Genomic DNA, 14,310 nt, shown 5'->3' on the forward strand with positions numbered 1-14,310 from the left:
GTTTTCAAGTCCGGGCCATCTGCTATTATGACCTCTGAAAGCTTTTGTCGTCTTTTTGCATTGGGTCAGTTCGTCATGTTGCCGCCTCCAGCGTCTCACCATCGATTCGTTTATGCCAAACTTACGTGCTGCAGCTCTATTTCCATCTGCCACCGCCAGATTGATTCCCTTTAACTTGAAAGCTGCATCATAAGCATTCCTTCTTCTGCTCTCCGTCTTGAGGGTGAGTACAAATGACTGAAAATATAGTGTGATGCTCTTTTTACACTGCACTGCAGCATGGACTGGACGCTCCAAGTACAGTACTTAGAGAAATTACCATAACATTTGGCTAGGAATTTCCCTAAGTATGGTACTTGGAGCTACCATCAGGAACAATAGGGAATTACTGCCTGCTGCCGCTGCCCGCCACACCCCAGGGTGAAGGTAAAATCCTCGTATAAGATGCACCGGAGCATAAGCCGCAGGGCATGAAGCGTCGAAAAAAAGTCGCGACTTATAGTCCAGAATTTACGGTAATTGTTCTTCCTGCAAAGTGCGGGACACAGGGATTTGAATGGGGCTTAATCGATACTCGCACCTAAAAAAATAGATAATCTCTGGGGAAACAAACTGTTGATATATATATCGCAGAAGTGATAAAATTGCTCAGCACTAATATGGATATATGTATGTGTATATGTGTATATATAGATATGGATATAGCTATGTGTGTGTGTATATGTGTATATGTATATGGCACCAACAAATTTGCCATGTTTAAAGTCACTAATCCTATTTTTTTGCATGATGACCATGGTTACTTGTTAAAACGATTTGAGCAGTACCACATAATTGACTGATTAGATATTTGCATAAATGTGAGGTTGAACGATAAAGTGGCCAGTTTTCCAAATGTTGTCACACAATATTTGGTCACAACCTTATCATGCTAGATCATACTGTATTTAGAAACATTTTTTGAAATCAGATTATGTAGAGCTGTTTTGTTCTGTGTAGGATGAGTCTTCTGAGCGTGATGGTTACTTCCTGGAAAAGGTGGGTACCATGGATACCATGCCTCAGCCTGTGGTTTCCTCCCAGCTCCATAATTTGCTGTCTGTCCCAAATAGGAGCCCCAGAGCGGATCCCTCCCTTGTCTCAACAAGGTCAGGTTTCTCTCAGTCGCTGCCCCCCTCACAAAGTTCACAGGGTCGAGCAGGATTGTCACAGGGGTCGCAACCAAAGAAAAAGAAGTCTCGCATGGGATTCTAGTTTGTTCATTGATGAGTTTTGAGAGCTCAAGAAATGTATCATCTGTATTCCTGAATTTCAAAACATGGGATTGAACATTTTTACTGTGAAATTTTTGGACTGTATTGCATTTTTCCAGGTTTGGAAATGTTTTTTTTGTTTTTTTACATTTCCACATTGGAGGATTTATACCGTTCTGATCGATTCTGTTCTACCACCAAAATACAACCATTTCTACAACTGTGTTAACATGAGGACAACGTTTCTCTCTCGTTCACCTCCCTTTGCTTCTTAAAAAGTGGACGTGGACCCACCAGCACCCAGCTGCCCGAGAATCTGGAAAATGCCTTAATGGTTTCTTGGGTTTTATTTGGGAAATAAAAACACAAACTGGATCTAATATGGAGGATTTTGGAAAGGATCCATCACACAATGTTGGTGATCAATGAAGTAATCTGTGAGCTGAAGAAGACCGAATGCTGACTGGTTTGGTAGGACTCAGTGGAATCCATTACTTTTACTATTGTCTTGTTTGTGTTTTGTTTGCTGCATGTGAGTGTGATATAATTTGTGGAACTTTAAAATGATCACATCAGGCACTGATAGTTCTGGCCTTTTTGTCTTGCTTTTTATATGGTGTTCACACAACAAAGAAACTTTACAGTATCATTGTTTTGAGCAATTTCTGTTACACCTATTTGATACTTCATAACACATTGTCAGGTGTTTTTTTTTAGTTCACTTTGAAAAATTTAAATTTAAAAAAGAACCAGTAAACTAAATAGTTTTTCATGTACTCAAAAAGAGTTCTTTTGAGATTCATTCCTGAAAAGTTAGAGGCTGTACACCAAACTAATGTTGAGATAAATTTTAACCTGTAGTTACCACTGTCAACACACAGTGACAATGTAACAGTAGGAGAATCTAACCATTATTAATGTCCCAGAGCTGTAAGGCTGCTCTATTATGGCAAATTACAGCACAGTAGCACCAACCGCCCAAATGATGGATGGAAAATGCTCAACATCACATGGGAATGCATGCCTTTCAAAATAAATGAAGAAAGTTATGATTGAGGCATTTCAATGTGTGGATTGGAATCTTTATTTCTAAAAGCAGTCTGCCCTCATAATGCAAAACTCTGTTTCCATGTGATAATAGCTTTTGCACTTGACCACAAAGTACATAACTATTAATCTAAACATTTGCATGCACAATGACTATATAAACAGTGGACTTCTTGAGAGCAATATATGTAATACATACTGTATTTCATTTGTACTTCCTAAATGGTCAGGAATAGTATCGGGATATTTACAAAGAACTCATTGACTGATCCAAGCTATTAACTGGCTACTACTTACTTACTGGCTGTAACTGGCACAGATTGGTCCTTCCTGTCGCAGATCTCGCTTGCTGTTTCATGCAGGCAGGTCGCAAAGTAGCTTAGAATCCATAGATCTACTCCATATAGTTAGCTTCTACCTGGACAGTCATCGTTTTTACTTTGATTTTAATAGTATAGTGACATGTTACCACCATGCCTCTGATATTGTAAAATATGGAAATGGTAGAGGAATGTAACAATGAACCACCAGAAGGCAACTCCAGGGAAGTTAAGCCAAAGACATAAAAGCAAGCCGATTTCTTCCTCTAGAAGACCATGTATCTAACTTAATTTGATCAGGAAACATAGAGGGGCAGATTCATTCAGAGATAAATTAAGAGCTTGCATTTCATAGGTTATATTTATAACTCTAACTTTTGTTATGTAATTGACACAAATACAATGTAGTCTTGTGAGGCTGTCTCAGATCTTTTGCCTCCTGAAGGTGCAGGCCCCCTCTAGTATTTGTAGACAAGAAATTCATCTAATATTGCATTCAATTTGTCAAGCCAAAAATGACTGAAATAGTGAGTTATATAGTAAATTCTTTCTGTCACAAAGTATAAGAATATATTTCACTGCCTAAACTGGGTAAAAATATTTGCTGATTTAAGATGTTAAATTAGTTTGAAAAATTAAATGTGAGATTTTTGTCACGAATGGTGGAGATTTGGACAGTATTTTCACATTTGAACAGCCTCACATTGGTAAGACATGCAAGAAATAAAAAAAACTGAAGCTCCAAAACATAATACAGTTCATCATCAACTGAAATATAAAGAAATGTATAACTGTTTGCTGTTGACATGACATACAGTCAGCAGTGTGGATTGTCAACTCTGCATTGATGTACGGCTGCATGTCGTCTAGCGGCTTCCAATCTTCTCGTCTTTCATCTTGAGCATCTAACTGAACCAAGTCTGGAGTAAAATACAATACGCTTCTACACTAAGCACCACACGTTACACTTCACAAGTTATTGTTTGCTGTGCACTCCCTGTCCCCCTGTCCTTTTTCTCACTTGTCTTTCTCCTTCCAGCCTAGTCACATCCCTGTCTATCACTCTCTCCTTCCTTTCTCTCTCTTCATCTCTGTCCCTCTCTTTCCTTCTCTATATTGGTCTTTTCCCATTATCTGTCTTGTTCTCTGCCCCAGCTTCCCTGCTCTTTCCCACCAGTATGTATACTAGTGGGTGCCTGTTCAAGGCAGAAGGCCTGTTTTAAATTGACCAAACAAAGGGGGGCTGGAGTTAAGGGACATCAAATATGAGACATGAGGCACCAAAAGGAAGGGCAGTGAGACCGCAAATCAGTTTGCGGGTTTTATTCTGCCAGATTTCCCCTTAGTTCGCCATATGGTTTTTCTGCAATTTTATACCAACAAAATATATAATCAACAATTTGTTTCAAACAAGGTTCATTTTTAACATAAATACTCATTACTATAATTAAACCATACTCTGCAAGATTCATATTTCATGTTTAACAAATATGATCAAAATGGTGAAGCAAACAATAATCAAATCTATCAAATTATCTTTCAGCACAAAGGAACACTTACATTCGCCGCACTGGTAAACAAAGGTACACAGTTCTTGGCAGTTGGAGGCAAACAGAGCATGTAGCTACCAGGCTCTTTCTAGAAGGCTTGATGACAGTAATATACCCCCACCTGTTGATGATTGCATCAAGCCTGAGCGGGTGTGCGTGCTGCTGCTCTCAGAGATCAGGGGGTGTCAGGGCTGATACAGAGAATTTCAACATTGCCGCCCCCCAAAACTGGTTGCAGTTTTGGTTCCTCATGGCCATCACTGCGAGGTAATGGCTCATCAATCATTGCTAGGTCTTTGCCAAGGTCATCCATTCATCATCATCAGTAGGTCCTCATTAATCTCTAGGAACCTATCTAACTTCAGGTCATCACCATCATTGGCAACAGTGTTACCATGCTGATATTTACGCCCACATACTCTGGCTCTCTGCAGATGGAGTTTTGATTAACTCACTATAATCCCTGCTCTGCTGACTATTTTCTCATATATCAGGTCAAATAGATCTCCATTAGACAAATCCTTCACCTAAGAATTGTCTCCAATAGTTGCATTTAGCCATCTCTCTGCCCTTGACAATGGTTTGTGCCCTGGACACGAGAATAGAAAAGTTTTAAAAGTCGGCAAATTTGTACAATTCAATTGAAGTCCCCATGAGTATTAAGTACTGTAGCTTATTACTATTCATAGAAAGAATTTTGTTACTTTGAGAATTGGATGGCAGAGGTAGTGCTCCTGAATGAGGACAACAGCTCAAAATTGAGTGGAATTACTGTTGTGAAAAAATTAGGACACGCAAATTCAGTTCCTTTTTAAGAAATCATCACATATTGATGTCTAATCTGGTTTTTATCTCTGGAAAAGAAAGCGACAAAAAGAAAACCTCCTCCTGGAACTGTCACCTTATCGTGGTGGAGGAGTTTGAGTGCCCTTGACCCGAGGAGCTATGCTGTCTGGGTCATTTTGCCCCTGTTAGGGTCACACAAGGCAGACCAGACAACTGTTCAACAGACCCCTCATAGAAGTAAAATCAAAGAATTTGTGTACAGGCCCGGGGTAGGGGCCGGCCGGCCTCAGACATAGCAGCATCTGAAAAACTGAATCAATTATTCATGTTAAAAGTGATCAGGATATGATCGCTTCACAAAGGTGTAAAATTCCTGTATTGAGCCTATGGCTCAATACATAAGGAAAAGAATACAACAAGAGGTCTCAGCATGTCCTTTACATCTGCATCTGTTAAGATAAAATGACTTGAATTTAGATTTACAGATTCACATCATGACAAAAGGAAGGAAAAGAGCAAGCAGTTAATTATTAAATTCAAGGTTTTCTTGACCTTGACTATCTGACTAATATTAAAAGATAAAATTGGGTGTAGCGTCAGTTGGTAGAAATATATACTGTTGTATAGCTGACATTTGTAGCAGACCAATATTTTGTCTCTCAAGTAATTTAAGGGCTATAAGGAAATTGAATGCAAAGCCTTGTTGAATGGTCTGCTTCTGATAAGGATGAAACTTTGCATGTATAGACATCCATCCAGCCATCCATTTTCTACCGCTTATCCTGTTAAGGGTCACAGGGGCTGGAGCATATCCCAGCAGCCTTTGGGCGAGAGGCGGGGTTCACCCTGGACAAGTCGCCAGTCCATCGCAGGGCCAACACATATAGACAATCATTCATGCTAACAGCCACGTCTACGGTCAATTTAGAGTATTTAATCAACCTAGTTCTCATTTGCATGTCTTTGGAGGAAGCTGGAGTATCTGAGAGAACCCATGCAGGCACAGGGAGAACATAAAGACTCCCCACAGAAAGACCCCGTGCCCAACCGGGGCTTGAACCTGGAACCTTCTTGCTGTGAGGTGACAGTGCTAATCACTGCACCACTGTGCCGCCACATAAGGACACAGACAATCATAACAAAAAGATATCAAAAGAATTTTGATATCATCAAAATTCCAAAACTTATAACCAAACTACTTGCATCACATACATTGGGCTCAAGGCCAAACTTGCATCACATTCACTGGGCAAGTTTGGAACCTGGTCATGCATGCTTGCAACTCTTGTATCACTGTGTTTACATAGAATATTTATCTCATCTGTCTTAGTGCTGAAAACTGATCAAAGAAGGTTATTTGTTTTCAGAGGAGAAAAAAATGACAACAACAAAACAGAGCATTAAAAAATAACATTTTATGAGACATTTTCAGTGCAGCTGACAAAAAAAAGAATAAATAACTATAAACAGATTTTTCCCACATTTACAGTTTTATATTTTTGTATTAACAGTTTTTCTTACATTTTTATAATTTTTTTTGTGAGAGTCTGTGTTTCTGTTCCATAGAACTATTCGAAAACCCAAATAATGTTTTGAGCTACATCCTAACATTGGCAACTTTAAACTGAAACCAAGGTCATACATACACAATGGCATAAATACATTCAACCAATACAACACATCCATCAAATGTTGAATGGTGTGAACCACAAGATCTGCATGCTCAGCAATGCCCAACTAAAAGTAATTCGGACACATTCCCACTTCAGTCTGACAACATAACACTTGAAATACAGAAACATACTGTGCAAATTAAACTTAACGAAGCTGAGAGCAGCTGTAGAGCTCAGTTTTCAGTGAGATCTGGAGTTCACTGCAATCAATGCTCATTTCATCTCCTAGCTTGGTATCATAATGTATCTTAAATCTTTTCTTGTCAAAGTTGTTTAGCTCTCTTGCCATTTTTAACTAAAGTTAGTGACAATCACACCAAATAAGCAACAATGAATTTGTGATTAGTTGCTTCCTTTGGTATATTTGGTGTGTTTGATCAAACACTTTTTTGATGTGGTTTTGCCTCAATAATAAAATACAAGCACCATTACATTGTCATTATGTGTCAGTCAATAAGATTTTCAGGACAAATAAAAACAATTACATGCCTAAAAAAAAAAAAATCATGTCCATAACTGAGCTGCTCTCAGCTTCTGTACATCAGACTTAAACCCAATAAAAAAGGTCTACAATGAATAACAGTCACCACATCCATACATAAATGCTACATACTGGCAGTCTATCTTCTGGACAACACCTCAATTCTTTTTGCCTCAGCGGTGTGCTAAATAATGCTGTACTGAACCACTCAACTTTTATCTGCAAACGTGTATTTTGTGTGTATCTAAAACATGAATGAATACTTCTGCAAACTAAATCTACCAAGGAGTGTCTTATCAGCTGCCAGTTGTGCAATTACTCACCAGCATCTGAGCTTATTTAAAAAAATAAAGTTCCTTTCCGTTAGAAAGGGAAGGTTTGAAGATGAGGCACAGGATGGCAGAGGTGTCAGGCGCTAAGGTTTTGGCTATGCTTTTGGTGGCAGAAGTGCACATGGAAGAAATGCCCTTCAGCATAACTTCCCAGAGAGCGACTGAGTAACTCCTCACCTGAACTCATTGTGTCCTCACATGAATCCTCACTGTAGAAACACATAAGGAAAACAGTCATTATATAGCCAGGACTATGATTTCAACTTCTTATTTTGTTAAGATCAGGTAACAAATGAATGTCTAGGTTACTAGCCTTTTCTTCAGGTCAAAAGAAACATATCCATTTCCACCATTTTAATTTTTTTTTTTTTATCTTTTAGTGACACAACATTATGTCTGCTTTGTTTGACTTTAATCTTTGGCATAATAAAATAAACTTTTTTAGTTGCTGATCCTACTACGGAAGAACTCTAAAGATTTAAACTGTGACAGATTTGAGGACTAAATATGAATAAAATAATGGAGCGGCATGGCTTGGAGGTAGCGTGGCCGTCTAGTAACAGAAGGGTTGCTGATTTGGTCCTCACTTTCCCAAGTGACCATGTTGAAGTATCCTTGAGTAAGATACTCAACCCCTAATTGCTCCTGATCCCCCCCCCCCCCCGCGACCTTTAACGGATAAGCGAGTCACCTGACTGTTCATGTGGAATTAAACATCAATAAGTTTTACTGGACTGACAGTTATTCATCTGTTTACTGGAGTCAGCTTGGATCAAGCCTGTCAGGTTGGTTTCGTCTGGTTATTCTTATTCTTAACCACCATGGACTTTTACCTGAAACAAATGTTCTGAGCTGACTTAGTTTCCTGTTTGCTCATCAGTTTCAACATATTTTACTTTATGGTAATTCAACATTGCATATAAAAAGCAAGGCCTTCTTCCCTCATGTGACGTCAAAGAAAATGTCTCAATGGGATGTGACAGGTGACTTGTACACACTCCATCATGCTGTGCTTGGATATGAGAGGCACAGACTGGCCCAGTTACTAATTTGAAGGGCACGGTGAATCCTGTATGACATGTTACAACAGATGCGTGACATTGTAGATGTAGTACAGTAACACTGAGGTAAATGCATTAACATAGTACACTGTAAAAAGCAAGTTGTGGCTTAAATATGTTTGTGGCAGTATCTAACACTTGATTACTTACACTAAGCAGTGACTTTCCTTAAATATCAATTTAATTTTTACATCTGATATTTTTAATTAAACCTATGATTATTGCTTGAATTTTTTTTTCCTTTTGAGTGCATACCTCACAGTAATGAAATGCCAAAGCTAAATATCAAGGGATGTAAATACCAACCAGTTATTCACTTTATAAGATAATGTGACACAGGGTAAGCTTGTGTAACAACCCTTCAAAAAACAGATAAAAGAACCAGTCTGATGAAATTATGAGAAGGATGCATGTCACCTCTCTCAGTAATCACAGCTCTGTACAGATAGCCAGTCATTTCAGGAAAAGCATTTTTTTAACACTTAAATGCACTAAATAGGTTTTGATTATACTTCAGTATCAACAAATACAATGAAAATGTTTTCCCTATTGATTTTGTCTATAAGGAATCCAACAGCAGAGCACCCACCAGGACTTGAACCAGACAACCCAAGTAGTGCATGCATGTCAATCTTACTCACCTCTCACTCTCATTCCAACAGCACTCTGGGATGGTGGGCAGCTCAGGGACATTGCAGTAGTTTCTATGAAGGGTCTGAGCAGTCCGCCGTGACACAATCCACTGCAGCTTCTTATGGTTGGGTTTACTGCATTCCGGGGAGGCATAGTCCAACAAACACTGAGAAACATGCTGGCCCCATTGCAGCAGCTCAGCATCTGCAATCTGAAACCAAACAACAGTGAAGTCAAGCTGTTCAGCTCCTGTCGGCCAATGTCAGGCATATACAGGCACTAGCTAGCCCTTGTGGTGTGTCTCACAGATCAGAAAGAGTCCTTCAGCTGGCTCTTAAATGGAGGGTCAAATATCAATCCATACGTCTAGATAGATAGAGCTATAGATTACAGATATAGGCAGCAATTCATGGTGAGCTCCAAATCACTGGCCCACATTCAATAAGCATTTGGGGTTTCACTAACCTCTAAAGGTAACTCCTCATCTGCTAACAATGAGAATGTGATAATGCTGCAAGCTATTTGTTTCGTCTTATACGATGTAAATGTATCCCCAATGGCTGATTTATTAGGAACTTGCATCTTTGAGAATGTAATGTATGTCTTTTTCTTGCAACTTATTTAATTTGTGGAAATGTGTTTAAAACTTCTACTAACCTTTTTTTTTAAAGCGATCCAAGAAATTGTAAAATTATACTATTTTGTTTTATGAAATCACCAGAATGTTGTGGACTTTAATCCCCCCCCCCCCCAAAAAAATGTTGCTCTCTGTACTCTTGAAGGACAGCAAACCTTTTCATCACATTTTATGTTTCTCAGCTGGTGATAATCTGTTATACAGGAAAGACCAATTGTGTGTTGTTTACCTTAAGGTGTCTCTGGATGTGATAGGCTATTTCCAACATGTCCTCTGAGTGAACTGCTTTGATCTCCAGCCTCAAGAGAGACAAAGCTAGAACAGACGGCTGGACAAATAGAAAGACAGGAAGATGATGTACAGGAAAATATAAAAAGAACAGAAATGGCAGAAGACAAATGATAAAGACAGATCCATGTTACACTATGGTAAGGTTTTAATATTTGTTGTCAAGTGACAGCAAAATGACATTACTCACTTTTGAACACTTCATCAGACTGCTGAGCTGACGTAATCCAATCTGAATTTTGACTCCTGCAGTAAATTCCTACCTTAGCTTTTGAGAAGGCTATCCGACACAGACAGGCTTTTAGCTGAGCCTCCAGCTTCTCAAGACTCAGACTTTCCTTTCTGTTGATGAACCACAAGCCATAAATGACATTATTCAGAATAGTTATGGTCAAGAAATCATCTAAAGTTTCAGCAACTATGACACAGCAAAAAATTTAAACACCAGAATTTCTATGTGAGCAGACTAAAAACAATATGCACTTAGGTGTTATGGTTATGCAAGTGCTAAGTGCCTGTGCCAGTCAACAAAAAAAAAATTATCAGTGTATTTCAGAGATAGCTCACTACTGTCCCACATGCAGTAGAGCTGCTCGGATAAGCAAGCAGTGGTGTAAAAAAGGCCAACCAAATATTTATTTTTCCACCATGTTCAGAACTCTGGTATTTTATTTTGACATTCAGATGTGTGAAATCTGGTATGCACAAAGCATGTTTGTGGTCAATGTTAATGACTGATGTAATGTTGACATTGGTTGTTACATGTCAGCAAAAGAAAGAAAATAAAAGAGTTCATTTGAACCAACTGAATCCAGAAAAATGGTCATCCAGAATGTGACACTCAGTGGCTATTAATCCAATATCTTCGAAATGAAAATGCCTGTACATGTTACATGCACATGTTAATCTCACCTCTCTGTGGAGTGAGAAAGTGTGATCTGGTGGTACAGGTGCAGGAAGGTTAAGGCAGTGACGGCTTTGGACTTGAAGTTGAGCTTATCAGAGATGATTTTCTCCATGCGGCTAAGGTCGGATACAGTGAACCTGCATTGCCCTATACGGATGAGCTCGTCAGTGGGTGTGAGGTTGCATTCCTCTTCTGTTACTTTGGCTGCCATGTGGAGGCAGCTGAGGCTGATGCAGGAGAGGTGCTTTTGCTGAATCTGGAAGGGGGTATCACAGAAGTTACCATTTGAATCAATTGAAAAATAGCTTGCGCTCTAATTTAATTTTTAATATATCGAAAAAGGTGGTGTTTTCTTGATGGCCACAGCCACAGGTAACACCAGACCCTGTTAAAGATTAAAAGCAAATGGTACCCTCATCATGGCCAGGAATCTGTCCAGCAGGTTAACAGCTAGGACAAAGGTCTGCGTGGTGTAACCAAAGAAACTGGTCAGACTCCACAGGTCCTCCACTTTAGCATCTCTGCACTTGGCTGATATCCTCCTTTCATCCTGGAAAACAAAGCCCATCAATAATTAACCCATGTTATCTGCCCCAACACTGACCATCAGAAAGCCTGAAAGCCTAAAATGTAATTATATCAGCTGGTCATAACACTAAACATTTTCAGACTTGGAGTATGACTGGCATACATAGGTAAACTTGACAACTGATCACAAAGTTATATAAAGTTTGGTGGTGACTGTGAACTTTTACAAAATGTACTCTGCATTTTAAGCACATTCTGAATTGCACTGACCTGACTTGTGGATTCAATGAGGCTCAGCCCTGTCTCTTTTGGGAGATAATAAACCTCCTGCTCATAATTGACCCTCAGCTCCTTCATCAGTTTAAAGGCTTCCATGTCTGGGCCGACTTCTTCTTTTCAACACAATATATTAACTGAAAAATCAAGAAAACAACAGACGACTTAAGTTTCTTGTTTTGACATAGAGTTTCTTTGTTTTTATACATTAATGGGCACTCCCCCCCCCCCCCCCCCCCCCGTGTCACAGCTGAGCCAATCACACTTCCCTCAGCTGCACGTCGGTGTCAGATGTCCTCTGGGCCGAATATGTTCAGTGACCGAAAACAAAACAACACCTTTCAAAGGTTCGACTGGTTAGTAATCAAGCTAAAGTACATGAACACATAACTCACACGGCTAATTTTCATCGATTGACGCTGAATGAATAAGCTAACGTACACTCCAGCTAGCTAACAGCTTTTTAAATCCTCTCCAGTGAGAGCGGGGGAGGGGCTGTTTTTCTTCATACTTCAAAGCGTTAAGGGTTATCAGTCCTGATCACACAAAATCTTATTCATCTTACAAGGTATAAAGGCATTAATCGATGAAAATGTGTTCCCTTACATATCAGTGTTTGATTTCTGACAGAGACGAGACTGATAAAAGGGATCCCATATCCATAACACTCAAGATGAAAGACACGTAACGTTACAGCGGAAGATTCATGCTATTTAAAACTTATATCAACTCCCATTATTAAAACCACATGTAATATGTCTCATGCAGAGAGTGAAACCCCCGCGGAAAACGATTCGATGTCATTTCAAACATTCATGTAGGAGTTCCGTCGTATTTGTGATGGTAAAATATCGTAACCAGGAAGAATTGTTATTCACTTCGACAATTACATTTGTTATTCAAGACTGTGATATTAATAACTCGCCGTTTTCAAACGTATATATTCCCCTGCCTTTCCTTGACCCATCCCGAATTATAAACATAAAGAACAATATATAATAACACATAAAGAAACACCAGATAGATTCATAAATACGCTTATTATGGGTAATAAAATACATGTATTGTAAAGATAAAACATACCTATTAGTGTTAGTTACATCTGCACTACTGCTGTATTCGGCTGTAAAATTTCTTTCTAGTTTTCTCGTATTTCTCCTTTCTCCTTTGTTGATGTTGATAAGTTCACACCCACAGGTGACGACACACGACAGCATCCAATCAATGCTTTCGGGTCCAGGAGATAATCGCCTCGCCGGTCGAACTGGTATAAATGATGATGTCCAGCTTATGTTTCAGTATCATATTAATTTTATTGTTAACATTACTGCCACGATGTTTGTACCGGAGATCGATAATTCCAACAGATAAATGCCATAAAATTGTTAAACAAACTAGTATTGTACAAGAGACGCCCTCAGATTGATGTGCTCCTTAGCCAATTAGCGTGCCTCATATTTTCACTTTCAAATAGTCCGCTCAAAATGGGATTCTTTGATTGGTTCGTGGCTTGACACAAATTTTTTGACCGTCTCTACTTGAGGTTGTCCTATTTCTCCATAAAGGAGAATTCTTGGTTACGCTCAAACGTAGGAAATTCTGGTACTTGACTGGAATGTAGTGTGTGAACATGTATGAAGTGGCCACTTTGTGCAAGGATTTTTAAAATCAATTGAAACACACTGTTGACTACATTGTCTTGCCCATCAGCACCAGTGTGTGTGTGGCTATGAAAAATATTCCAATTAATAACATTTTTGTACACACACGCGTATATATATTTATAATATTTATGTTTTATATGTGTGTATGTGTACAAAGTGTATAAATATATAAATATATATATATATATACTTTGAACATACTTTATATATTTTAGAATATAATATAATATAATTAAACTTTAACAGGATAAGCGGCAGGAAAAAAAATAATATATGTATGTGTGTATATATATATGTATATATATATATATTTATTTATATATATACACACACACACACACATATACATTTTTTTTTCCTACTGCTTATCCTGTTAAGGTTGAATTCTATTCTATTCTATTCTATTCCATCCTGTTAAGGGTTGTAGGGGGTGGAGCCTATCCCAGCAGCCTTCAGGTGAGAGGCGGGGTTCACTCTAGGCTGGTCACCAGTCCATGGCATGGCCAACACATATAGACAGACAACAACTGCCTCTCACAGTCTTACCTACTTTCAGTTTATAGAATCTAATTAACCTCGTCCCCTCTTGATGACTTTGGACTGTTGGACGAAGAGCCCACGCAGGCACAGGGAGAACATGCAGACTCTCACAGAAAGACCCCATGCTCCAGCCGGGGCTTGAACTCTAAACCTTTTTGCGGTGACGCGACAGTGCTGACCCCTGCAACACCGTGCTGCCCCCACCTCCCGTGTGTGTCATATTGAGGACAAGAATACGTATTTAACCAACAGAGTGAGAACATTTTTGGAAAGTGAGGACATTTTTGCCGGTCCTCACATCTTCAAAGGGCCGTTTGGAGGTCAAGACTTGATT

The 14,310-nt window shown here is 39.0% G+C and overlaps 2 protein-coding genes across 2 annotated transcripts in view; one reads left to right on the forward strand and one right to left on the reverse strand.

Moving 5' to 3' along the window:
• Positions 1–10,940, forward strand: part of taf1c (TATA-box binding protein associated factor, RNA polymerase I subunit C) — a 39,324-nt gene extending 28,384 nt beyond the window's left edge. Inside the window, exon 15 of the mRNA XM_086188265.1 lies at positions 1,000–10,940. Coding sequence (XP_086044391.1) covers positions 1,000–1,254 — 255 coding nt within the window. The 3' untranslated portion in view covers positions 1,255–10,940. The remainder of the gene's footprint in view (positions 1–999) is intronic.
• On the reverse strand, positions 6,362–12,982 carry ccng2 (cyclin G2). Its single transcript, XM_086188266.1, has 8 exons — positions 12,856–12,982; positions 11,767–11,909; positions 11,381–11,518; positions 10,974–11,224; positions 10,325–10,403; positions 10,003–10,101; positions 9,145–9,347; positions 6,362–7,651 (listed from the first exon to the last, which is right to left on the reverse strand). Exons 2-8 carry the CDS (start codon positions 11,869–11,871, stop codon positions 7,519–7,521), a joined length of 1,008 nt encoding a protein of 335 aa, XP_086044392.1. The 5' UTR covers positions 11,872–11,909; positions 12,856–12,982; the 3' UTR covers positions 6,362–7,518.
• Between the last annotated feature and the right edge of the window lie 1,328 nt (positions 12,983–14,310).

Source organism: Aulostomus chinensis, chromosome 19 (genome assembly GCF_037954235.1).
Source record: "Aulostomus chinensis isolate RoL2024-O1b breed Wild chromosome 19, RoL_Achi_v1.0, whole genome shotgun sequence".
Taxonomy (NCBI): Eukaryota; Metazoa; Chordata; class Actinopteri; order Syngnathiformes; family Aulostomidae; genus Aulostomus; species Aulostomus chinensis.

Bases quoted from the DNA above. Each gene is read 5' to 3' on its own strand.
- ccng2 (XM_086188266.1), bottom strand. From the start codon at position 11,871: ATGGAAGCCTTTAAACTGATGAAGGAGCTGAGGGTCAATTATGAGCAG. The intron at 10,102-10,324 runs GTAGGAATTTAC...CTATTTGTCCAG, and splicing joins TAGCCTTCTCAAAAGCTAAG to CCGTCTGTTCTAGCTTTGTC. The intron at 7,652-9,144 runs GTGAGTAAGATT...GTGTTTCTACAG, and splicing joins TGTTGGAATGAGAGTGAGAG to TGAGGATTCATGTGAGGACA.